The sequence below is a fragment of the Molossus molossus genome, unplaced genomic scaffold (genome assembly GCF_014108415.1).
Source record: "Molossus molossus isolate mMolMol1 unplaced genomic scaffold, mMolMol1.p scaffold_m16_p_8, whole genome shotgun sequence".
In the NCBI taxonomy this organism is placed as follows: domain Eukaryota; kingdom Metazoa; phylum Chordata; class Mammalia; order Chiroptera; family Molossidae; genus Molossus; species Molossus molossus.
This window is the reverse complement of record NW_023425402.1, coordinates 63,062,759-63,089,687: the sequence shown is the minus strand read 5'-3', so window position 1 is coordinate 63,089,687 and position 26,929 is coordinate 63,062,759. Positions and strand designations below refer to the sequence as shown.

Here is a 26,929-nt window from a genome sequence, read left to right as displayed (position 1 = left end):
TAAAATATTTGGAAATAAAATACTTCTTAAGTAGTTATATATAGATTAAAGCAATGCCAATTAAATTTAGTAGAGCACTTTGTATAACTTCTGAAGTTAACAGTAAACATCTATCTAAAAAGTATAAATGCCAAAGAATGTCTTTAAAAAAGAAAATATGAGGAGGAGAAATCCACACTGCTCTAATATAAAAAGACTACTCAGCAACATTCTTCAAGGCTACACTGAGAACTGATTAGAAGAAAACTAACTGGTCAGAAAAGTAATACTAATTATAAAAAAACCCCACAAATCTTTAAAAGGACCTTAAAATGACAACTCAAGGGGAAAAGTCCAAGAACAATAAGGAAAGTAATTAAATGCTGTTTCAACTAGATATTAAATAGGATTACTTGGATCCACATTTCAGAGTGAAATAAATTTGAGGTACATTAAGGACTTAATAAAAATGGATAAACATATCTACTGTTAGAGAGGAATTAAACAATGACTATTGCTCTGGCCATTTTGGCTCAGTAGTTAGAGTGTCGGCCCTTAGAGCAAAGAGTCTCAGTTTTGATTCTGGTCAATGGCATGTGCCTTGGTTGGGGTTCTTGTCGTGTTGTTTTCCATCTTAAAATTGATGGAAAAATATCCTCCAGTGAAGATTTAAAAAAAACAATGACTATTAAACAGAAAGAAGATCATCAGTGATAAAGTAGGTTCATGTATGTATTTTTTTTTACAACAAATATTAAGAAGTAACATAATATAGAAACCTCTGTGATAAATGTAATAAAGATTATCCAAAAATACATATTGAATACTAACGTGTAAAATGATTAATATTTATTTTAAAAGAGGCCATATAGAATGCTCCAAATGAAAGAAAATGAATTTTGGAATATCTGTTAAATAGAAAAGGATAAAATAATGGATTTTATTATATTTTCAAAAATGAAAACTCAATGTTGGAAGGAGTATGCCTGGCAGGCACATCTGCTAAGTTGCTGATAGCACTGGGAATGAGAATGTCTTTCTGGAAAATAAGTTGGCCATAACCAACGGGAGCTGTGAAGTTCTTTATTTCAACTTTTGGAAATACAACTCGATAAGTATAGTTAACATCTGTCACCATGATGCATATACATGTGTCCTTGAGTTGTATACAAATATTTCTCTACCTCCCCTTCTCCTTATAATACACTATATATACATACTGCTAATGTCCTATACCATACCTCACACTTTCAGCACACAGCTTATCCATCCCATTACCATCGCCACCTGAAAACTCACCTTTTTGGTCTATTCTGCCCAGAGACAATCCTGGACGAAGATTACTGCTGATTATCTGTTTTAAATCTTCACGGTTTATGCTCTGAGGGCACCATATTTCCGTAAACCGGTTTCTTAAGGCAGGAGACAGCTGTAAGGAACACAAACTACAATGTGAATGTAATACCTATGAGGAAAGCTAGAAAACAAATCCTTTAAAAATACGTTAGCTGAGCCCTGGCTGGTTTGGCTCAGTGGTTAGAGCATCAGCCTGCGGTCCGGAGAGACCCAGGTTCGGTTCCCGCTAAGGGCACGTACTTCGGTTGCAGTTTGTCCCTGGCCCTGGTTGGTCGTGCAGTGGCAGCCACTCGATGTGTCCCTTTCACATCGATGTTTCTCTCTCTCTGTCTCTTCCTCTCTCTCCCTCCCACTCTATCTGCACAAAAAATGGAAAAATGTCCTCCGGTGAGAATAAAAAAATATATATATATGTGTTAGCTAAGAGTATGGCAAGTACCAGATGCCTCTTTTATTACCTCTACTACTAGATATGATTTTTTGAAGACCTACTTTGTCCTGACTCCTTCCATAGGTCACCTCATTATTCTCCACCACACCTTCCAAGTCAGTATTGCCAACACTTTCTTGATAGAAAAGGTACAGAGCTTCAAAGTCATATGGAATATAAGTGGTACAAATAGGATTCCAGCCCCACTGGGCAACTCCCTATCCTGAACACCTTCCCCTAACCAGGAGTGGGGAACTTCTGGCCTGCAGGACATATAAGGCCCACGAAATCAATACCAGCTAACATCACATGCCTCACCAAATTAGCCTGACCAAATATAGCAGGTAAATTTTTAAGTTGATAATTTTGTACGGCCCACGAATGAATATCCAAATGGCCTTTGGCAGAAAAAAGGTTCCCCACACCTTCAAGGCCCTTCTTTTACCTGCTGTTATATAACCAATGCTTTAAAGGAAACAATGCTATCTTCCAATAGGGGGAACTGTCTGAAGTGGAAGGAGAAAACTTCTATGTGGCTCAGAGAGAGTAAAATTATGAAGTATATATTTTACCTCTTGTATAACAAAAAATTGTTTAGTCCCTCCAGTCTCAGGGCCTCCGTCTCCAGTCTGGATTCCTCTTACCCTTCAGTTAACCTCCATTCACAAATGTTTGCAATAATACATGCATATAATTATCTGTTTATCATCACTTTCCTTTTACTTGACAGTAAACTCCATTCATAACAGGACCAGGAACAATGCCTGTACTAAGCTGCAGCTCAATTACAACCCAGAGTGGCCCTGGCCGGGTAGTTCAGTTAGTTAGAGCATCACCCCAATATACCAAGGCTGCAGGTGCAATCTCCAGTCAGGGTACATACAAGAAGCACCCAATGAATGTATAAGTGGAACAACAAATTGATGTTTCTCTCCCAGACCCTCTTTCTAAAAATCAATGGAAAAAAAATTTTTTAAAAAAAGGCCTGGCGGTGTGGCTCAGTGGTTGAGCATTGACCCATGCATCAAGAGGTTGCCAGTTCAATCCTGGCCAGGGCATATGCCCAGGTTGTGAGCCCAACCCCCAGTGAGGGGTAGGCAGGAGGCAGACAATTGATGTTCTCTCTCATCGATTTTCCTATTTCACTCTCCCTCCCTCTCCCTTCCTATCTCTGTAAAAATCAATAAAGGAAAAAAAAAGGACTCAAGGAACGTGTTAGCATTCCTCATAGCCACCCTGAATAAGGAACGTCTCTGGTCTTCAGAATCCTACCTTGCTCTGCTTGCTAGGCATGCAAAAAAAGAGTTGGCAATATTTAAGTTAGAAAAACGCAAGCTAACCTGATGGGCAAGTTAACACAAACTTGAAATCATATCCTCTGTGCTATTTCCATTTGCCAACGTAACAGTTTTCATATTTTGTTTGAAACCATGGTGTATTTTATTTCTTTTCTTCAGAACATTTCTTGAGGCACAGTGATATTATCTTCCTTCTTATGTTATTGAGGAAAATTAGGCCCAAAATATCATGTTTGCATTTTAGGCACCCACCAAGTTACCAAGAATCTGAACTGCATTCATTCACTATCAACCCCTGGTTCTTCTCATCCTTGAACTGCTACCACCCAACCCTTTACCTAACCTTAACAGATCAGGATCCCACACACAAAGCAGCAGACTCCTCCACTGAGAGGCTTTCTGAGTCTGAAATCCATGGGTGCTAGATCCTGGCTGGATCCTAACATCACCCATTGAAGAGAAGAAGAAAGCACCTGCACCCTCTCTTTCCAATAGTCTGAGTGATCCACAGAACCCTTGAGAGAATATGTTCCACCTTCAAAACTAAAAGAGCCCAAACAAGATGAACCGCAAGAGGCCCACACCAAGACACATCATCATCAAAATGCAAAAGGTTCAAGACAAAGAGAGAATCTTAAAAGCAGCAAGAGAAAGGCAGCTAGTTACCTACAAGGGAGTTCCCATAAGGCTGTCAGCTGATTTCTCAAAAGAAACTTTGCAGGCCAGAAGGGAGTGGCAAGAAATATTCAGAGTGATGAAAAGCAAGAACCTACAACCAAGATTACTCTATCTTACAAAGCTGTCATTTAGAATCGATGACCATATAAAGAGTTTCCCAGACAAGAAAAAGTTAAAGGAGTTCATCACCACCAAACCGTTATTGTATGAAATGATGAAGGGTCTTTTTGAAGAAAAAGATAAAAAATATGAACAAACAAAATGGCAATGAATACATATCTATCAACAATGGAATCTACAAACAAAATGAACAGGTAGAACAGAAACATTCTCATAGATACAGAGAACATTTTGTTGGTTGCCAGATGGGAGGGGGGTTGGGGGAATGGGTGAAAAAGGTGAAGGGATTAAGAAGTACAAATTCATTGCTAGACTGACAAACCTCAAAGGGAAAGGGGTTGCGGGGGGTAGGGAGAAATAAACCAAAGAACTTATATGCATAACCAATGGACACAGACAATAGTGTGGGAAAAGGCGGGAGGGGGGCGGGAGTGGGGAGGAGGAGGTCAATGGGGGAAAAATGTGGAACATCTGTAATACATTCTTCATTCAACAGTAAAGATTAAAAAAACAAAAACAAAAGAGGTTCTCGTCTGTGATTTCTTTCTTGACCCTTTAAAATCACTCATAAAGCCACACTCATTAAGAGAGTAGATTCTAGAAGCACAGCTTGAGATTAAATTTCAATTTCAACAATTCTCATCCACAAAAGTAGAAAAATAACGTTCTCACAGAGCTCTTGTAATAATTGATTACAGTAACATATGTAAAGACCTGGGCGGACTGGAACAACGAAATTTCAGGCATGTACATAAAGTGAGATGTCAAATAAGGAAATGTTTATCTGTCACAATTATTATTATTTTTTTATCCTCATCCAAGAACATTTTTCCATTTTTTGTTCAGACAGAGTGGGAGGGAGAGAGCGGGGGGGGGGGGGGGGGGACGAGAGAGAGAGAGAAACATTGACATGAAAGGGACACATCAAGTGGCTGCCACCCACACGACCCAACCAGGGCCGGGGACAAACTGCAACCGAGGTACATGCCCTTAGTGGGAACTGAACCTGGGTCTCTCTGGACCGCAGGCCGACGCTCTAACCGCTGAGCCAAACTGGCCAGGGCTGTCACAATTATTTTTCAACCTTATAACAATCCTAAAATATTTTTCTGGATTTTTACATTTTACCCAACATAAAAATATCAAATGCAGTTTTACATATTTAAGGGTGTCAATGAGATAGGGTAAAAAAAAAAATAGAAGAAAAAATTATGCTTCAGGAACATGGTTTTACCTCTTTTTTTCCATAGTCGCCCCCAGGGTTCATGGTTGCTAAAATACGGAATTTTTCCCCAGCAGTCAACAGCTCTACCTCATTATCCTTGTCCTCTATGCTGCCCTTTTCTGCTAATACCAGAGACTTTTCTACCTCGAGAACACTAAAAGAAAAAAAACGGAGAATATAAGATTAGAAAAGGCTTATGCATTCTTTTTATTTTGTGGTCTTCAATGTTCTTTAAAAAGAAAAAAGAAAGTTATCTCCTCTGCTGAGCTTTCACTCTACTTAATGGTTTCCTGCCACACATTTTAAAATGACTCATTATCCCAAAACCTGTGTGAAAGAACAACACTTACGATCAAAAGGAAAAGAACTGCCTTTTTCACTTACGCCATTAAGGCATTTGTCTTAAATGAGTGTCTTTCATCCAATGTTCATGGCAGCATTATTCCCGTAAGTAGAAACAAACCCAGTACCATCAAGTGGTAAATGGATAAAAAATACGGTATCTGTACAGTGAAACACTATAAGGAATAAAAAGAAACAAATTGACAAAAAATGGCGGTGCGAAGAGTCCCGCCTCGTGCGAAGGGGAGGAACCTGAGCATGTTCTGGCAGGTCCAAGCCGGGCGGCGGGAGCTCCGAGCATGAAGCTGGGCCGGGCTGCTCTGGGCCTGCTGCTGCTGGTGCCAGGGGTGGAGTGAGCGGTGGAGCCCATCAGCCTGAGGCTGGCCCTGTCCAGCGTCCTCACCAGCTCCATCTCCTACCCGCGCCTCTACTGCCTCTTAGCTAGTGCTGCGGCCAGAAGCAAAGCCTCAGCCGTGAAGTGCTGCAGAAGGACCTGGACAGCATCTTGTCAAGAAAGTCATCTTAAGTGCCTTATCTGGCTTCATAAGCAACCTGAAGCCCAAGAAACCTCTCACCCTCTCCCTACACAAGTGGACTGGCACCAGCAAAAACTTTGCCAGCAAGATCATCGTAGAGAATATTTATGATGGTGGTCTAAACAGTCACTATGTCCACCTGTTCGTGGCCACACTGCACTTTCTCCACACCCCCAACATCATCCTGTACAAGGCAAGCGCAGGAGTTTGGAATCCTTCCTGGATGCTGCTGGGTTTGGGGTTTCTTGGTTGTGGGATGGGATTTGGGAGCTGCTTATTAAAATGAGTGGACCTTGTCCACTGATGTGGCTCGGTGGCTGAGTGCGGACCCATGCATCCAGAGGTCCTTGGTTCGGGGCACATGCCTGGGTTGTGGGCTGGATCCCCAGGTGGGGGGGGGGGGGGCATGCAGGAGGCTGCCAGTTGATGTTCTTTCTCATCAATGTTTCTATCTCTACCTCTCCCTTCTTCTCTCTAACGTCAATATAAAGAAAAAATATATTTTTTAAAATGAGTGAATCCTGAAAATAGCTACAAATGAAAATTACAGGTTTCAGATGCATGGAGCACTATTAAACTTTTTGGTTTCCAAAAACAGGCCCAGTGTGATACTCATTTTAGTAAGTAGGGTCGGAGGATTTTAGAGATGGACATGATCAAATCCAACTTAATGATCACCAAATCTAACTCATTTTGTAAATGAGGAAATATTTCCAGAGAGACCTAAGTTTGTTTACCCTGCAGTGTTGCAAATGGCTTTTACTGTTTGCATCACTGGTTAACAGCCTGGGCTTTGGTAGCGACACATCTGGATTTGAGTCCTAACTCTCCCACCTACCAGCTGTGTAATCTTGCCTGACCTCTCCTGAGATTCAGGTTCTTCGTCTGTAAAGTGAGGGTGGTGAGAATTCAATAAGCTCTGTCGGGTGTGTCATAGTACCTGGCACATGAGCATTCAAATAAGTGTTAACTGTCACCTATTTGAATCCATGTAACAGACCCACAACATGGCAAGACACTCAGTAATTTAGCCCTCACCCATGTAAATATTTTCCCTTCTACTTGGGTGAACATAAGGGTCACCAACTGTTCAGGGTCCCCAGGATACGGGATTTTCAGTTCTAAAACTGGGAAAGTTCCAGGCAAATTGTGACAAGTTAGCCATCTCAGTTAGTATTCAGGCTCTGCTACTTAATAGCTGTGTGATTTGGGGCAAATTACTTTACCTCTCTGTGCTTTAATTTCTTCAGCTGTAAAACAGAGAATGCATAGTGCTCTTTTGTGCAAACTTTGATGGGTTTTGGGAGGTCACAATAAAACGTATGTGAACAGTGCTTAGAACAGTGGCTGACCTGTAGTGAGTGCTCAACACATGTTCTCTGTATTTGACAGAAAGTCAGGGTAGCAGAGTGGGAAAACCTTGGCAGCTGCAGCCAAGCAGATCTGAGTGAATCCGTGTTTAAAAAAATTAATTGATTTTAGGGAGATGGGAACATCAGTGAGGGAGAAACATCCATTGGCTGCCTCTTGGATTCCCCCCACTGGGGATCGGGCCCAGGATTTGGCATGTACCCTGACCCAGAATCAAGCTGGCAACCTCTTGGTGCATAGGACAAGGCTCAACCACTGAGCCACATGCTCTCCTGAGGTTCCTCTGAATAGAGGCTAGTCCCTCTGTAGAAAAGAATTACTACTTGATACATATAATGTAACATTGTAACTATGGTCATGGTAGCTAAATAAAATTAAAAAAAAAAAAAAAAAAGAAACAGATTACCGAAAGGCTACAACATGGATGAACCTCAAAACATTAATGCAAAATGAGAAGAGACCGTATACATAAAATCTCCTGAAAACACCAATCTAGAGACAAAAAGTATATTAGTAGTAGGAAGTGGCACCAGAGATAAACTGTAGATGGAATGGGGGATCCTACTGGAATGATGGATATGTTGTAAAACTGGATTGTGGTGGTTGAAAAATAGCATATTTACTAAAGTTCATGGATTTATACATTTAAAATCAGTACATTTTATAATATGTAAATTATACCTCAAAATAGAAAAATAGTTATACATCAAGATTCATATTGGTCTGAGGTTTTGAGAGGCCTTACAGGTATAATATCTAGGATGCTGACTCTAGTTCTTTAAAAAAAAATTAAGACAATAGCCATAATATTTACCACAAAAAAGAATTTTAACTTAGGCTCATTTGTATTAGCCTAATCATCCCACAGTCCCATCTTTCTCATCACTGACAACAAAAAAAAGATAAAATAGGCCTCTTAAAGGAGATCTGAATGCTAAAACCAAAAACAGTAGTAACTCGTTATCATTTTCAAATATTTATTATGCACCTATGAGGAATACTACTTCGCACAAAAATAAATACCTATAAAAACAAAACCAGCAAAGACATCAAACACAGGAAATGTACCTGTTGAGTCTTTCCAAGACAGAGTCATCAGCCAGTGAGATCTCATCCAAGAGGAAAAAGCTATCCTCCTTCATGGCCAGAACCAGAGGCCCATCGTGCCACTCAAAGAGTCTTGATGTGTCCATTTCTTCCTACAATGTGGAAAAGAAGGAGGTGAAATTAAAAGGCACAAGACAACACACATGTAGTTAGCTAGTGTATGCTGGAGTGAAGTGTTCATTCTGCCAGAAAGTAGAAGTCTGAGAACAAGGAATAGATGCTACACAACAGGATGCTCATTAGGCCCCTTGCAGACCAGTGAAAACCTGAAGATACCTTATCAAACCCTATCTTGCACAAAATCTCTCAGCTGACTCAGGCATAGAGCTAACAGCAATCTTTTAAATGAATGTACACATTATCATTTGCTATTGGACAAACCTTCTCCTTTGGTTTCTGTCTCACTGGCCGCAGCCCACCCAGGAAGTCCGATGTCTCCATGTGTAAGTGGCAGTTGACTGAGTATAATTTCTGATTTGCCAAGGCTGCAAACATCTGACAGATAGTAGTTTTCCCACACCTGTCAGAGATACATACCAGATTAACAAGGAGCATGAATTCTAAATACACACCCACAAACACCCTAGTCAGCAAAAGAGGGGAACCCTGGTGAGAGCCTCACTGCAGCAGCAGATAGTGTTGACCAGTACAGGATGTCTGCACCCCAGGCCCAGGACTCACTTCCCCAAAACACCAGCACCCTGCCATGTTCCTTATCCAGAATGGCACACACAGCATTAATTCCATCCTTTCCCACTTCTGCCAACCACCACCAAGGGATGGGAAAGAAAGCCAACCCTTAGACTTTCAAGACACATTAGCTCATATGCTGTTCTCCTCTATGCATCTATAGAACGAATGGCACTGTTTAAAATAATTAAATAGAAAAAGAAAAAGCCCTGACCGGGTAGCTCAGTTGGTTAGAGCTTCGTTCCAATATGCCAAGGTTGAGGATTTGATTCCCCGGTCAGGGCACATACAAGAATCAACCAATAAATGAATAAATAAGTGGATCAAGATCTACGTTTCTTTCTCCCTCCCTTCCTCTCTCTAAAGTCAATCAATAATTTTTTTTAAAAGCCCCATTCCTTCCTTTGAGATGACATGGAGAGACCTGGAAAGTATTATCCCCAAGTGAAACAAGCCAAGCAGAAAAAGACAAATACCACATGATCTCACTTATTTATGGAATATAATGGACATAACAGTCTGAGGAAAAGGGTAGACCCAGAAACATGGAAGTAGGGTACAGACTGACAACCGTCAGAAGGGGGGGGTGGGGGGAGGGAAGAGATAAACCACAGAACTTATATGCATGTATGCATAACCAATGGACATGGACAACAAAGCTGGGGACAGGGCAAGGGGATGGGGAGGAGGATGTCAATGGGGGAAAAAGGAGAAACATCTATAACAAAAATAAAATTAAAATTAAAAAATAAATAAAAGCCCCATTCTTTTCCATCACAAAGGTCTAAAGGTAGAGTAAAAGAAACAATAGCAGATCTTTTATTGCTTCTTAAAAAAGAAAGGGTGGACAGGAAAATAAAAGAGAAAGAGAGGAAACAAAGGATAAAAAAACAAAGATTGCTTTCCTGATGAGTCCTTTAGAGATAACTCAAGTAACCCTATGGACTTGAACTGAACCCTCATAACCAGTTGTTGTCAAAGAACTTTACCCAGTCTCTCCAACTAACAGCACTGGTTCACTGAATTCCAAAGCCCTTCCCACCAGCACTGCCAGTCTCCGCATGCTCTCAGTCCACACGATATGGCTGAACTTGGACTCCAGTGTGGATATCTGAGCAGACAATTTACCTATTAAAGGTAGAATAAATATTTAGGTTCTAATATGGGTATAACTCAATTCATTCTCCTCTAGGTGTCTGGCCTACTCACCCAGCAATTTTAGGACATTTTCTTTGGAGAAGAGGGATTGAGGACACAATTTTTTCTTGAAATGTTTTTCAAGGACTTGCTGAATCACATCAGCCTCCTCCTGCTTCCTGACTCGGCCTGCCAGAAGCATATAACCTTAAAAAATAAAAATGAGGAACTGTCAAGTGTCAATACCAAGGGATGCTGGGAATATAAAGTAATAGCAAGTCTCACTAGCTGCTGTTGCTGGAGAACTACTAGGGAATACTCGGAGAACCTACTATAACTAATCATATGCCTGCCCTATGGCTCCAGCAACATGACTTCTAAGCAAACTCAAATACAAATGAACACAAGTGTGCACCAAAAGGCATAGACAGCAATATTCAGAGCAGCCTTATTCATAAGAGCTAAAAAGTGGAAAGGATCCAAGTGTCCATTAACATGAGAATGGCTACACATATTATGATATCTCCATACAAAAGGGTTATAACAATAATAATTTTTAAAAAATTGAAGTCCGCCCTGGCCGGTTTGGCTCAGCAGTTAGAGCTTCAGCCTGCAGTCCAGAGAGACCCGGGTTCGGTTCCCGCTAAGGGCACGTACCTCGGTTGCAGTTTGTCCCCAGCCCTGGTTAGGTCGTGTGGGTGGCAGCCACTTGATGTGTCCCTTTCATGTCGATGTTTCTCTCTCTCTTCCTCTCTCTCCCTCCCACTCTATCTGAACAAAATATGACAAAATGTCCTCAGGTGAGGATTAAAAAAAAAAAAATTGAAGTCCTATACACATAATAGCATGACTGTATGTCACATCAGAGTGAGTGAAAAGAAGCCAGACCCAGAGTACATACTTCATGATCCTATTTAGATGAAGCTCAGGCACAGACAAAAATCAGTCAATTGTGATCAATATCAAAGCAGAGGTTACTTCCAGGGGAGGAAAAGACTAGCAAGAGCCATGAAGGACTCTTCTGCAGTACTAGAAGTACTCTAAATCTCAGCCTAGGCAGTGATTTACATAAATACGTACATATGGAAAAATACATTGAGCTGTACGTGAAATTACAGAGTGCTTCACCCACTTTACTATACGTTATATTTATATTAAAGAGTTTTTAAAATGTTCCTCCTTCTATCTATTCTTTACCAGGAAAGAAAAGAAATTACAACTCTTATGGGTTAGTTTTATTTATTCACCTTGCTTATTAACTACCCCATTAATGACTCATCAGCACCTTTCAAATCAGAACATTCTGAAATGCCTTCTAGCTTATTAATAAAAACATATAAATTATTCCCACGGATTAAATCAATATGACCAATCCTGAGTCTCAGGTGACATAAAATGCCTTCTCTCAGAACTCTGATATTATCTGAACTGTCAGTTTTCTATGACTCTGAGAAACAGCACAGCTCTCCAGTCACTACTTTGCAGACAAATGGTTCAAAAGACACTACCGATTACCTGCCTAAACTCCTACAGGCACTGTGCCCATATCCTGACTCTCACATGTGGCCGCCTAAAGAAAATAATGAGAACACCTTATAAACCAAAGCATATTAGCACAGAGGCCTACAGAAATAGTAGCACTTACAAAAGCAGTTGGGACTGAGGGAGAAAGACTCAGTTTCTGGAATACCTAGTAAAATGTACAGATTGACCACAATTTAGATGAGGTTTGTTTTAATAAAAAAAAGCTAATATTTGATAGAACGTCACAGTTTGAGAGATGACTGAAAACATACCATCATTAGCTAAATGCTGTAGCCAGTCATACTCCTTTTCGGTCTGTTCAGCCAATCTGTATCTCTCAGCCCATCGAAACAGGTCACGAAGGGTGATGAAGCCCTGCTTTCCAGCAAACACTGAAGAACTTCTTCGATAGGACTATTAACATATGAAAACATGTCAAGCATGTAGTTTTTTTGTACATAAAATCCTTAACAAATTTAAGCTCTCATAATTATTCATTCCACTAAGATACATTTTTAAAAATTTAAATGGGGTGGCCCAGATGGTGTGCCTCAGTGGTTGAGCATCGACCCATGCACCAAGAGGTCCCTGGTTCGATTCCCAGTCAGGGCACATGCCGAGTTTTGAGCTTGATCACCAGTAGGAGGCGTGCAGGAGGCAAATGATAGGTGCTGAGGTTTCTCTCTCACTGGTATTTCTGTCTCTCTCCCTCACCCTTCCTCTCTCTGAAATCAATAAAAACCTATTAAAAAAGAATACATAAATGGGGTATAATCGTTTGAAGAAAAATGTAAACTCGTGTAAAAGAATATAAATAAACAATGGAATTCTACCTCATATGCCACATACAAAAAGATCAAAAATACAAATGTGGACAAACATGCAGGAAAGTTAATCCCATAATGTGGGAACATAGTAGTAAAAATGTTAATTATTATTAGGTTTCTGAAAGGTAATCTGACAGTGTATAATTCTGATAAAGAACCCCCAAGAGCCCTGGCCAGTTTGGCTCAGCGGTTAGAGCGTCGGCCTGCGGTCCGGAGAGACCCAGGTTCGGTTCCCGCTAAGGGCACGTACTTCGGTTGCAGTTTGTCCCCGGCCCTGGTTGGTCGTGCGGGTGGCAGCCACTCGATGTGTCCCTTCACGTCGATGTTTCTCACTCTCTCTCCCTTCCTCTCTCTCCCTCCCATTCTATCTGTACAAAAAATGGAAAAATATCCTCGGGTGAGGATAAAAAAAAAAAAAAAGAACCCCCAAGAAATTAAATGGGATATTCTGGGGGAAGAAAAAGAGAGGGAAAAAAAAAACCAATTGTAGCTTTGCAGATCTGACAAGGGAGCACCAAACAAAAAGGGGTCTCTTCAGTATGTCCATTCAAAGAACACATCCATTTAAAAACAAAATTGCAGTTTGTCTATGCCAAACTAACCTAAAAGAAAATGTTCCAATATTATCCACAAATTGAAAACTGTCATCACATATAACTATCAGAAAATTTTTTAGCATATTAAATTGTTGATTTATAAAACAAAACCAAAAAATACTAATTGGATGCATTTTTAAGACAAGATCCTTAGTTTGGGGAAAAAAAATAATAAATGGATGAACTGCTGTTTCTACCTAAAGAACCTATCAAATTTTGATCAACAAGTCTAATCAACATATTCCATTAGCAACTAAGCCAAGTGATGGAGAGATGAACTACCTGAAGGTCCAGCATGACTCTGACCAACTTGCTGCAATAAGAGGGTGGCAAATTACACCGCTTGTGCAATATCGTTTCCAACTCAGAGCTTGGCAGTTCATCAAAGTGCAACTCCACAAACCGATTCCTGAAGGCCCTAGAGAGCACCTAAGAAAGGTACAGAAAACACATGATAAAAGGGTTTTTTCACCTAATTTTCAAAATGAAGCCTTTGCAATTCACCACATAAAGAAAAACCCTTCAAAAAGGGGCAAAAAAAATCTTAGTCTTTCCAAGAAAAACTTACTAGTAGATGCAGTATCAAATAAAAGGGGAAATACTACCTACCTTTCTGCCTCCATAAAGTCCTGGGGGGTTCTGGGTAGCAAAGAGCATGAACCGAGGGTGTGCTTTAACAACTTCTTGTGTTTCTGTTATGAGCAATTCACGGTTATCGTCTAACAGTCTGTTCAGTGCCTCTAACACATCGGTAGGGGCCAAATTCAATTCATCTAAAATAATCCAGTAGCCTTTTCTCATGGCATCAATAAGAACACCTTACAGGAAATAAACACTGAGAATTAGTGTATAAATTAGTCAAAAGTTTTATACATATCAACATATCCTAGATTATTATTAAATTTCAAAGCAAATTACTCTACATATCTAGTCACGTCCCAAAATACTTTATGGTGCTGAATATCAAAGCATAATTTTCAATTACAATAGTCCTTTTTATTTCATACAGAGGGGATGTCAAGGCTGACAAATATCACATTTTCAACTTATGTTTTTCCCTGCAGTTTAATTTCATTTAAATCACCACAATCTCTTATCAATTCTCAGCTTTTTTCTGTTCAATGCTCACCCCATTCTTTTGAGTCTCTAGGAAATAAAATAGGAATTGAACTATACTATTCAAAACTTGGCCCTAGTTCTGCCTACAGCTGACAAGATTTTAGTGGGGCTCAAAGGAAGCTGGACCCCTAAGCATTACTCCTTAACCACCAGGTAGCTCGGGGAAAAAGAAAAACCATCTGTAATGGCAGCAGTCCATGTGCCTCAACTGGCAAGGTTCAGATGACTTGGGGAAATAGGTCTAAAAGCATAAACAATGCCCGGCCAGTGTGGCTCAGTGGTTGAGTGTAGAACCACGTACCAAGAGGTCACCAGTTCGATTCCCGGTCAAGCCACATACCCAGGTTGTGTGCCCAATCCCCAGTGGGGGGCATGCAGGAGGCGGCTAATTCATGTTCTCTCTCATTGAACTTCCTCTCTCTCTCCCTCTCTCTCTAAATAGTAAAGAAAATAAATAAAGTATAAACACCTACACACATGAAATAGAAGAATAACCCTACCTTCTTTAAATACAAGCTTCCCTGAGGAGTCAGATGTGTAACAACCAATGTACTCTTGAATATCTGTGTGTTCATGGTTGTTAATACGCACACAGTGGTTACCAGTAGTTGCTGCCAGCCACCGGATCAGGCTTGTTTTACCAACTGATGTCTCTCCCTGAATCAGCACTGGATAGGTCCTTTAAAGGATCAGCCAACAAAGCAATTAAAGAAAAAAAGATGAAAACCAAAATTAGTTCAAGGAGTGTTAAAAAAAATGTATCATTTAACATCATAAAAGAACATTTTTACATACATATGTACTACTAATGGAGTATTTCTTAAAGCTTGAGAAATTACTATGTAAAAATGGTTCCTGAGGAAAAATTCCAACCTCTCTTGAATTACTCGAAAGAAACATTAAGTGGAACTAGCAGTTACTCACTTAACAAATAATGGGGTGATAAATATTCATCAACAAAATATTGAGAAGCAACCTTAAAGATGGTCAATAATTTGCATCCATATTGCTCCCACTAGAGGTGCAACTAGAAACAATGATTTGTGCCAAGAGAGTGATAGTTCACTTAGCCACTAAATAATAAGTGTGTTGAAAGTTCGGGAAGTAAGACTAGAATATCATCAATGTCTCTGATGACACAACTTCAGAGAAGCAAGAGGAAAGTTCAACACACCCTGCAGAGACCACTCGGACTATATCTCTCAGGTTCAGCTTGACAGAAGACGTGAGAATGTATGTCTCATCTATTGTAGGTTCCTTGTCTCCCACCGAAATCCAGTAGCCTTCAACCTGGATAAGCCGACCTCCTTTGGGTTCTGGAATTGGCTGAAATACAAAAAAGTTAAATAACCCACAGTTCCATGACAACTATGACTTTCTTTCAGAGAGGGGCATAAAGTAGGAAAAGAAGTTTTCACCAAGAATGCTACCTTGCTCTGGATGCTTTCAACCTTAAAACCCATGGGTTAAATAAAAATAAAATTACTTTGAGGAATGAGAACAAGATAACAAAATGTACTGGGATTTCTAAATACAGGTGGGGGTAGATGAATATGGGGAAAAAGTTGAATCAAAATAATTTCTCAGATAATTTATGATTCGGTTCTCTTACCTACCAAAATTCCCACTCTGAAAAAGTATTTTGGTCAAAAACATGTATTTCATATAAACCATATTTCCCAAAATAGGGCCAGTGTTGTACTGAGTGAGGGGGAACTTTGCACTATTTCATCTGGATCCCTTGGAAGACTTTAAAAATAAAAGTAATCCCCACCCCATGCAGAGAAACTAATTTATTACAGATGAACACTGAAGATATGGTGAAAGTTATTAAGCTGATTTACACAAAGTTGCTATTTTTATAGATCAAAATGGTCAAATAGTGGTCAGAACTATATCTACAAAAAAAGTTTTCTTCTACCAAGAAGTGCTCTTCTAGAACACTTAGTCCACTGACTTGAAACCACACTTGAAATTAGGCTAAGAAAGCAAGCTACAGAACATTCTTATGAGATGGTCCAATTTATATCACTTGTATTAGATACATATTAGGATTTATACCTTGACAAATGTACACACATATACCTTTAACAGAACTTATTTATTTCTTTTAAAGAATAGTTTACTGATATTTAGAGAGAGGAATAGAAAAAAGAGAAGCATTGATGTGAGAGAGAAACATAAATTGGCTGCTGCCTACACCCACCCCAACCAGGGATCAAACCTGAAACCCGGGTATGTGCCCAGACTGGGAATCAAACCCACCACCTTTTGTTGTACGGGACAATGCTCCAACCACCTGAGCCACATTGGCCAGGGCCATTTATCAAAATTTAGATGAAAAGCCCTACCAGTGTGGCTCAGTGGTTGAGCACTGACCCATGTACCAAGAGGTTGCCAGTTCGATTCCCGATCAGGGCACATGCCCAAGTTGTGAGCCAAATCCCCAGTGGGGGGTGTGGGGGGGTGGGGACATGTAGAAGGCAGCTAATCAATGTTCTCTCTCATCAATGTTTTTATCTCTCTATATAAAAATAAAGAAAGAAAAAAAATTTTAGATGGGAAGGACTATCCACAGGGTTTAAATCTCCAAAGAGTAGGATTATTGGGAATTTTTTCCATGTAATATTTAACTTTTTGAAACAGATTTATAATTAGAAACAAGTTTTGTAAAAAACTAAACAGTTCAAAATTTGACAATTCAGTCTTTCTTTTGTTAAACAAGTCAAAGCAAAAAACAAACATACATACATACCTGCCTCAGCAGACTTTTAACACTGCCAGTGACAATATGTTGACAAATAAGCTTCTGAACTATTGGGTGTGATGCCCTGTCAAGCTGTGTTAGGAAACCCAAACAAAAGCCCTAGGAAAAAGACAGAAATGCATAAATAACACTACTTTTCTGCAATAACAAGATAACTTACTTCAGAAACAAAATTCAACCTCATGGGTGGGGCTGGTTCCCAGAACAACTTTCAATATAATATCACAGTAGAAAAAACGTCAGGGTAGCTCTGGTATACAATTTTCTGGGTTAATCTGCCTAAATGGAAAGCACAGGCAAACCTGGAATGTGCATTCCTACTCCCTCCCTCCCCACAGTGAGCCCATCCACCAAGCTCCATGCAAACCCAGACTTTAGAAAGACCTCATAGAGCGAGCGTTGGATGTTGCTACACGGATTGGAGGCTGCAAATCGCAGGGCCCTGCAGAGAGTCCGAAGGCTGTAGTGAGGTCTATGGCCAGTCCCGTCTACCAATTTTGTCCCAGATTCTTTCCGCACATCTCTGTAAAAGCTACAAAAAAGATACACTTCAGGTGGCTTTTTTTTTTTTTTTTTTTTTTTCTTCAGGTTTTAGAGAGAAAGGGGCGGGGGAGAAACATCAATTGGCTGCCTCCTGCACATCCCCGACCTTGGATGGAGCCTGCAACCCAGGCATGTGCCTTAACTAGGAACTGAACTTTTCAGTACATGGGACTAGGCCCAATCAACTGAACCACACCAGCCAGGGCTCAGGTGATTTTATTAACTGATAGATATTCATCGTTTTGCTGTTTTTCCCATTTCTCTACAGAACGTCCAAAAGCCATTTTTACAGATCTTGTGGCCAAGCTTACATACAACTTCCTAGAACATGCATCAAAACCTCTCATTCTTTTTTAAATCTACTTTTCATAAACTCAGAAGTATTCTTCCAAAATAATAAATAAAAATCTATCCATTTTAAGGATGGAAAGAGGAGAGAGCAAAAAAACTTCAGATTCTTAAAAAGATATTAAGATGGGAGGGGACCTTAACAGGAATATACTGAATCCAAACACAGTGTTCCAGAGGCGGGTCTAAGATGAGGGGCAAATCCATAATGGTGATGAATAAGCACACAGAAAAACAAAATCATGGTGTTTTGAAAGGCTATGGATATGGCTATAATCAATAACGACAAAATGTTAAAAAGCATGAAGATATGGTGACTCATTACTATTCTCATTACCATACACTTTAGGAGTTAGAAGATGACAAGATGGAAAGTTTCAGACTGAAATATAAAGTACAAGAAATTCATGACCAGCTATCACAATGTAACCAATAAGTGTAAACAATAAGTGTCACAGATGAAATCTAAGTTCTTATTCAAATGGGTTTTGGCTTGAATATTTACAATCTGGCTATATATTCTTTCCTTTGTTAAGAAAATCCAAGGGGAGTTCATAAGGTTCCAACTTTAAAACAGAAATTTAAGCCCTGGCCGGTTTGGATCAGAGGTTAGAGTGTCGGCCTTTTAAGAGTCGCAGATTCAATTCTGGTCAAGAGGACATACCTTGCTTGCAGTTCAATCCCTGGCCCTGATCGTGGTCGTGTGGGAGGCAATCAGTTGATGTGTCTCTCTCACACTGATGTTTCTTTCTCTCGCCCCCACCACTCTTTCTCCCTCCCTTTCTCCATCTCTATCTGAGAATCAATAAAAAAGTATCCTTGAGTGAGGATTTCAAAAACAAACAGAAATTTAAGTACTTTCCATCAGTTTTCTCCAGTTAGAAGCAAATAACAATAATATGAGTGGAGCACACATTTTTATCTTCAGAGGAAAGGTTTATGAAGAACTCGAAAAACACCTACTTTATGATTCCCTGCACTGTGCTCTTGTTCACACTCAGTCCTTTCAGATAATCCACAATAAGAATCTGTAGATCTTCTTTACTTTCCAGTTCTTCTACATAAAGTTCTGTAAATCTGTAAGATAATTACTACTACATAATAACCATATTTAGAAAGTTAGCGCAACTATTCTGACAGTAAGAAATGAAAAACAGAAGTTATATAAACTCATTTTAACTGTTTGTAGTATAAAATACAAGTCTTTCAACTTGAGACACAGACTGACCATAACAAAAGAAAAAATAATGTAACTGTCACCAAAAATCTATCATTTCTTCTTTGAAAAAATGTCTTCTACTTATAGTCCTTGTAAGAAACAGTTACAAAAATAAGAGTTATTTATCCTCATTTTCAGGTGTTTTCTTATCATAAGTACATATAAAAAAAATACATGGGAACAAAAATGTTCCCTCATTATAAAAAATAAAATAGTTGGAGCAAAGGAAAATTTATGAAATGTCCCTAAGACACTTTTACTACATTAATAATGGAAGAGGGGATTTAATACAATTTAACACTTTTAAAACTTAAAATTCAACAAAAGGTTACCAATAAATAAGGTCATTTATCTTTTCCCCAGTGCAACATACATAAAACACCAATAACTAATTTTCTTGTTCATGTCAGTCAGTGCTTAACGATGAAAACTGAAATTTAAAAGACCTTTCACCAATCATTAGCATCATTCAAGAGGACTTTGTTCCTAATTTGCACTTATGCTATTATACGGTTATATCATTATGTGAAGTTTTTCTGATAGCCACACAGAGCTATTTGAAGTAGAAAAGATTTTTGTTTTCAACAACAGTCATGAGCCATTAAGTTTCATTCTAACAACCCATAGGGAAAATTACCCAGTGTTCTGGAGTTTTCCAGATTCCCACCACATGTAGAAAGTAAAGGAACATGACAAACGAATAATGAAGATTCTCTTTATGTGGTCAAAAAACTTTAAGCACTGTTATGGGGTTTGGTCATGTTAGTACTACTAATCAATAAATAAGAACTTTAAAAAAGGTCTCCAGGAATCAGGCCATGTCCCCTCACCTGTTTCTTATTCCTGGTGGGAGATTTCTTTTGCCCACATCAGTTGCTGGATTCATACAGGCAAATAAACGAAAGTCAGGATGACGAACCAATGGTTCTGTTAAGAGAAAATTTAAAATTCTCAACAACTTATAACATTAAATCATCAGTCACAGTTCCCTAGGGGAAGACTATCTAACTCCACATGACCCCAGGTCAAACAATGCTGCCTCAAGCTCAGCAAAGTTGGTGCTGGCTGTTTAAACCTTCCCTGCCTTTTCTGAAACCCCACATAAACCAGTTTCCAGATGTATGGACACAACTTAAATGTTATGCTGCCTTCTACTGTCTTTTTTTTTCTCTTTTTTTCCTCACCCAAGGACATTTTTCCATTTTTTGTTCAGATAGAGTAGGAGGGAGGGAGAGAGAGAGAAACATCGACGTGAAAGGGACACATTGAGTGGTTGCAACCCGCACAACCCAACCAGGCCGAGGACAAACTGCAACCAAGGTACGTGCCCTTAGCGGGAACTGAACCCAGGTCTCTCTGGAACGCAGACCAACGCTCTAACCGCTGAGCAAAACCGGCCAGGGCCATTCCACTGTCTTTTATAAGTGTGGTTGTTCACTGTCATTTATGTTTTATCGTCTTTACGCCAGCACATATTTTTCCACTAACTGTGTATGTCTATTACTCACTACCCAAATGCCTTGACAAATTATCTTATTCTTCGAATTCCCCATACCACATAACAACAGGACTTTTACAAAAAATGGATATCTAAGGAATAAGCAAATCCAATTGGGTGGCCCATGTAATCCACCTAACTAATAGATTCTTATTCTATTTTTCTTTTTTATTAGACCCCCTCCGCCCACCCAGCTGTTGGCTCCGGATACCTTAACACCACGACCCCACACACAACATTCTCAATTCCCCTCCTCCTCCTCCACGTAGATTCTTATTCTAAAGAGGCAAAGTCAAGTCAGGCCCCAAGGGGATCAAGTCCTACCTGTGTCCCCTCGATCCAGCAACACCAGGGAGCCAGAGGAGCCTTCCAGTAAACCACTGAGACATTCTAAAGTTTCTGGAGCAGCCAGATTAATCTCATCCAACAAGATCCACTCTCCTTTCTTTACAGCCTGAGCTAATGTACCCTAGAAGAAGATAAAGTAAAATGGTAAGAATCCATTTCAAATAAGGACACACTCACCAAGTTATATAAGCAGGGTTAGAAAACAGAGGCTAGGGCAAACCTCTCCAACCTGATGAGCTGATGCCCTAAATGCCAAATGGCTGCCAGAGCTAACTTTTTTAAAATGTCTAAAAGGATCAAAGCAGTATCTTTGGGCCCAATAGAGAGTTACAATAAACTACATCCTCTCATTATATAAATGTGAGATAAATAATAACAATGTATTTAGATGTTTAAAGGTACTCAGATGGTCCTGGCTGGGTAGCTCTGGTGGTTAGAGAATTGTCCCGACACGCCAAGGTTATGGGTTCAATCCTCAGTCAGGGCACATGGAAGAAGCAACCAATAAATGCACAAATAAATGGAACAACAAACTGATGTTTCTCCCTACATATAATTAATTTTTTTAAGAAGGTACCCAGATAGTTTTTTAAAGCACTAAGAATATAGGGTCAAGCTATAAAAATAACAAGATCAGATAAAGGACAGAATCAAGGGTGTATAGTGGCTGTAATAATGTAGCCTTTCACAGCTGCTGAAGACTATCAAAATGAATCTTTCCTAGCTCTATTGATTTTACCTCTGAGTTCTATTCCAAGAGTAGTGAAAAAAAATATGTTAGTGCATTGTGCCCTGGCCGGTTTGGCTCAGCGGTTAGAGCGTTGGCCTGCGGTCCTGAGAGACCCGGGTTCGGTTCCCGCTAAGGGCATGTACCTCGGTTGCAGTTTGTCCCCAGCCCTGGTCGGTTGTGCGGGTGGCAGCCACTCGATGTGTCCTTTCACATCGATGTTTCTCTCTCTCTCTCTCTCTGTTCCTCTCTCCCCCCCGCCCCCACTCTACCTGAACAAAAAAATGGAAAAATGTCCTCGGGTGAGGATAAAAAAAAATTTTTAAAAAGTGCATTGTTTTACTGTTATTAAACTGCTTTATACTTTTGTTTCCATAATGATCCTGACAAAAAATCTTCTACAAATTATAACAAAACAAAAAAACCACACACACAAAAGCAGCCCTGGCTGGTGTGACTTAGTTGGTTGAGTGTTGTCCTGTGCACAAAAAGGTCACCAGTTTAATTCCCGGTCAGGGCACATGCCGGGATTCTGAGTTCAGTCCCCAGTCAAGGTGCATACACATTGATGTTTCACTCTCTCTCTCTCTACCCCTTCCTCAATCTTTAAAAAATATCAATAAAAATATATTTTTAAAAAGGACTTAAAAGAGAACAAATGTATTCAACTCCAGTGTACTACCAAGTTTGAAATAGGTATACACCCTACTTAGAGAGCAGTTGACATTTTAACTGGTTATTTTAGAAATGATCATAATAAGATTAAGCACTGATGACCAAATTTCCCACACTGATGGACATATGGTTGAGTGATGTTCTCTCATACCAAAACACCGTCTCAAGTTAAGATTACTAGCTCCCTTAGGGTGTGGTCAAAAGAGTGTCACAGAAACAACTTTTTCTTTACTTTTTTTTTTTTTTAATCCTCACCCGAGGACATTTTTTGTTCAGATAGAGAGGGAGGGAGAGAAAGGAAGAGAGAGAGAGAGAGAAACATCGACGTGAAGGGACATATCGAGTGGCTGCCACCCACACGACCAACCAGGGCCGGGGACAAACTGCAACCGAGGTACGTGCCCTTAGCGGGAACCGAACCCGGGTCTCTCGGGACCGCAGGCCGACGCTCTAACCGCTGAGCAAACCGGCCAGGGCCAGAAACAACTTTTTAAAAACAAAAATGTAAAAGCTTAGGTCATGAACATTTAATTAAGCTGATCCTTCCTACAGGGTCATAGAACAGAAAACAGCAGAGCTACCCATGCACTGGAATAAAAAATGGGCTTAGTCCTGGCCAGGTGGCTCAGTTAGTTGTAGCATTGTCCTGTACACCAAATGGTTGTGGGTTTGATTCCTGGTCAGGGCACATATATAGATTGGGGGTTCAATCGCTGGTCAGGGTATATACAAGAGGCAACTGATACATGTTTCTCTGTTTCTCTCTCTCTCCCTCCCTTAAAAAAAAAAAAAAAATCAATAGAAACATATCCTTCGGTAAGGAACTAAAAAAAAAAGTGGGTAAGCTGGTCAATGTTATGTATATATTACCACAATAAAGAAAAAAATTTAAAAAGTGTATGGGGGGGTCCCTAAAGTGAATGGACCCAAACCTGGTGCACTTGGTCTGGCTCTCACACACCACACACACAGAGCTGGGAAACAATAAAGAGTTCACTAGCTGGCCCTGGCTGGTGTGACTCAATTGGTTGAGTATGGTCCTATGCACCAAAGGCTGCTGGTTCAATTCATGGTCAGGGAACATACTCAGGCTTCAGGCTCAATCCCTAGTAGGGACCATGCACGAGATAGTCACAATTGATGTTTTGCTCTCACATCAACATTTCCCTTTCTCTTTCTTCTCTCCCTTTCTCTCTTCATAAAAATATTTTTAAAAAACATTTTTTTAAAGAATTCACTAGCTGTCTTCAACTGCCATCTTTAAAAATAATAGTGCTCACCAAGACTTATCATTTTCATAAAAAATATTTTTCAATATCATCCCCCAACATATTATTTCATTATTTATTAAGTCTTGAACAGCAAGCACTAAAAATATCAACATGAAGAGAATATAAAATAGAAGCCTAAAACTTGCATTTGCATCCAATCAACAGTCCCTTAACCTTAATAACTAAAGCAAAATACCTCCACAAATGCAAACAACAGGGCATTTTCAGTCATTTTCATCTGTTGTTGGGCATGGTCGAGTCTAAGACCAAACGCTTCCCATCTCTCTTTTAGGAGCAACCCTAGAAAAGAATAAAGACAAGAATGTAACACCTTCTGAATTGTAATATATGCAATTTAAATACACAAAAACCATGCAATTAACAAAACTCACCCCAAAATCAAATATACTAGAAGTATAAAAAATAAGTCCAAACACTTGCCAAGTGCTAGTCACTACTCTGGTCAATTCATTGATATGTATATGTACGTGTAATAGTTAACTGATTTATCCCTTTCAACACCATCTGAAGCAGCTACTCTTATTTCCATTTATAGATGAGAGAAAGCACAGAGAAGATAACTAAGCTACCAAAAGCCCCTTGGCTGTGGAATGCAGCTTCTTGGAAGAAACCTCTTTTTCTAAGGAAATGTGATTTGACTGACTAACCACTAAGTGGTACCTGTACATCAATATACCAACCATTCTTACAGAAATCATGCCTAGAATCACGAGAGCAGCAATACTTCAAAATTAGTCATCTTCGCCCTGAGTCTTAGAAAGCTCTGATTTGTATTCCTTCATTCCTACCCCAAAATCTTCTCCAGCCTCATGCTCTCTCACTAGCAGCCTAGGTCGCATTCTTACCAGTTTCGCTCCCTTTTTCTTCCTTACTGACAGCCGACTTGTGCACATGTTGCATTAGTCTGAGGAGATCGTGCCACCGTTTCTGCCTGTAACAGGTCTGAATGTGCCCCAAGAACGTAAAGTTTTGCTTCTTAGAAAATGTCTGGGCAAAGAGTTCCTCAAATGCCTCCCGTAAGGGTAGCCAAATAAGCTTATGGTCCACTGGTTTGTAACTAAAACAAACAGTAAATGTGATTCATAAACTACTGAAGATAACAGAACATAAAAAACATAACTTAGAAAATAGAAATAGGTCTAAAATTTCAATTACTCAAAATCAGAAATAATACCAAAATACTTAAAATCTAAAGTTTGAAATGATAATGTATTTTCTGCATTATAAAGTATTTAAAGGTCCTAAAGGTAAAAACTAATATTAATAAACATCATTTTAAAAAAATTGAAATTCCTAGTTGGGCATTGAAAGACATATCATTTATTTTATTAACATTTAAATAAGCACCATTTATAGGACTTAATGACAAAACATATTTTATTAAGATCAACCAAAAACTTTTCAGAATATTTTAGAGTGAAAATACAACATTATCTAAAACTGATTTACATAAGCAAAGTGAACTCAGTTCATGCCTTCTCAATTGAGAGAAGGAGGGTATTACTCCCAAAGAGTTATATATTGGCAGAAAAACCTATATATTGCAATGTTCTATGACCCTCCACAGGTTAACTTTTTATTCTATAGTATTTAGATTCTCTCTTATCCCTTAGCATTCAATTTGGCTGGTTGGGGAGTTAGGAAATTCATTTAAATTAAATTTTAATTTAATATTTGGCAGTGAGAGGAAGTTAATAATGAAAAGAGTCAAGAAACACTGCTCTAGCTAAAAACTGTTGCCCAAGCGACATTAATTGTTTCTGGAAAATCTCAAGTATATAATTTTCCACAGCCCAAGATACTAAATACTACAATTCAAGGATGATGATGTAAATTTTATTTCTAAGAAAAATAATTTAAGTTGAGAACAGAAATGGTAGCAAAATGTTTCAGGACAGACAAGCACATTAGAGAACTAATAGATACTAGTAGTTACTCATTGGCCTGAGGGAGGAAAAATGAGGTAAGTCAAGTGCAATGCCCTGATACTGAGAATCTATCAGTCCAATTCCAGGAAAAAAAAGTATAAGAACTTCGAACCCATTTTACTTCCCAGTAAGCACCAACACATTAGTAAAGGCATTTCTTTACTCCATTTATTCAACAAAAATTTACTGAGTATCTGTCATGTATTAGGCACTGAGTAACAAGACCTACAAGTCTTGCCCCTTGTAGTTCACAATCTAATCAAACTGTGTGTGGCTGGAACTCAGCAGCAGAGCTAAAGGAAGGATATTATGTCAGAGAAATGCCAGTGTCAGATTATGAAGGGCCTTACAGGCCAAAACAAAGCCTTTGTATTATATTCTAAATAGGCTAAGAAGTTGGGGCAGGGGCTGGGAGGACAGATATGAGCAAGAGAGTGATGTGATGGGGTACACTTTAAAAGGATCCTTGTAGCTACTAAACGGCAGACACACTGCAGGGAGGTTAGGAGTGGAAGCAAAGATGAGAGATCCATGCACTGGACAAGGCAAAAGAAGATGAACTAGAAGGACAACAGAAGTGGTAAGAAATTAAAGTACACATTATTTAGAGAAAAGTGTTGGTCTTAAATAATAGTATAAATGGGATTCAAAGCTAACGGAGGCAGAATAATGAGAACACAGGTGTTCAAGGCAGACTGTCTGGGTTCAAATCATGGACCAATCATTACCTTGAACAAGGTGTTCACCCTGTGTGCCTCAGTCTGTGCCTCATGGCTGGTAAGAAGGCCAAGTGGGAGAACACAGATAAAGGATTCAATTTAGTACCTGGCATATGAGTGACACCTATCAGTTTCTTTTCTTTTTTTAAAAATTTTTAAGAGTTAACGGTTACAATCATTACAATTATTAATTGATTCATTTTATTGAATTCACGAATGAAAGAAATGGCTTAATATTTCAAATTAGACTGAGTTCCTTAAGAGAAAAGTCCAGCCCTGGCCAGTTTGGCTCAGCGGTTAGAGCGTCGGCCTGCGGTCCTGAGAGGCCCGAGTTCGGTTCCCGCTAAGGGCACGTACTTCGGTTGCAGTTTGTCCCCGGCCCTGGTTGGTTGTGCGGGTGGCAGCCACTTGATGTGTCCCTTCACATCGATGTTTCTCTCTCTCTCTCCCTCCCACTCTATCTGTACAAAAAATGGAAAAATGTCCTCGGGTGAGGATAAAAAAAAAAAAAGAGAGAGAAAAGTCCATTC

At 39.5% G+C, this 26,929-nt stretch overlaps 1 protein-coding gene across 1 annotated transcript in view; it reads right to left on the bottom strand.

Annotated features, from left to right (window-relative positions):
- MDN1 (midasin AAA ATPase 1) overlaps positions 1-26,929 on the bottom strand; it is a 156,996-nt gene that overhangs the window by 80,386 nt on the left and 49,681 nt on the right. Inside the window, exons 16-33 of the mRNA XM_036247864.1 lie at positions 24,598-24,809; positions 23,928-24,031; positions 21,035-21,179; positions 20,043-20,139; positions 18,957-19,070; positions 17,487-17,634; positions 17,091-17,201; positions 15,510-15,661; positions 14,836-15,014; positions 13,826-14,034; positions 13,499-13,645; positions 12,066-12,207; positions 10,342-10,476; positions 10,122-10,260; positions 8,824-8,962; positions 8,404-8,534; positions 5,096-5,240; positions 1,279-1,408 (exon numbers count right to left, since the gene is read on the bottom strand). Coding sequence (XP_036103757.1) covers positions 1,279-1,408; positions 5,096-5,240; positions 8,404-8,534; positions 8,824-8,962; positions 10,122-10,260; positions 10,342-10,476; positions 12,066-12,207; positions 13,499-13,645; positions 13,826-14,034; positions 14,836-15,014; positions 15,510-15,661; positions 17,091-17,201; positions 17,487-17,634; positions 18,957-19,070; positions 20,043-20,139; positions 21,035-21,179; positions 23,928-24,031; positions 24,598-24,809 — 2,579 coding nt within the window. The remainder of the gene's footprint in view (positions 1-1,278; positions 1,409-5,095; positions 5,241-8,403; positions 8,535-8,823; positions 8,963-10,121; positions 10,261-10,341; positions 10,477-12,065; positions 12,208-13,498; positions 13,646-13,825; positions 14,035-14,835; positions 15,015-15,509; positions 15,662-17,090; positions 17,202-17,486; positions 17,635-18,956; positions 19,071-20,042; positions 20,140-21,034; positions 21,180-23,927; positions 24,032-24,597; positions 24,810-26,929) is intronic.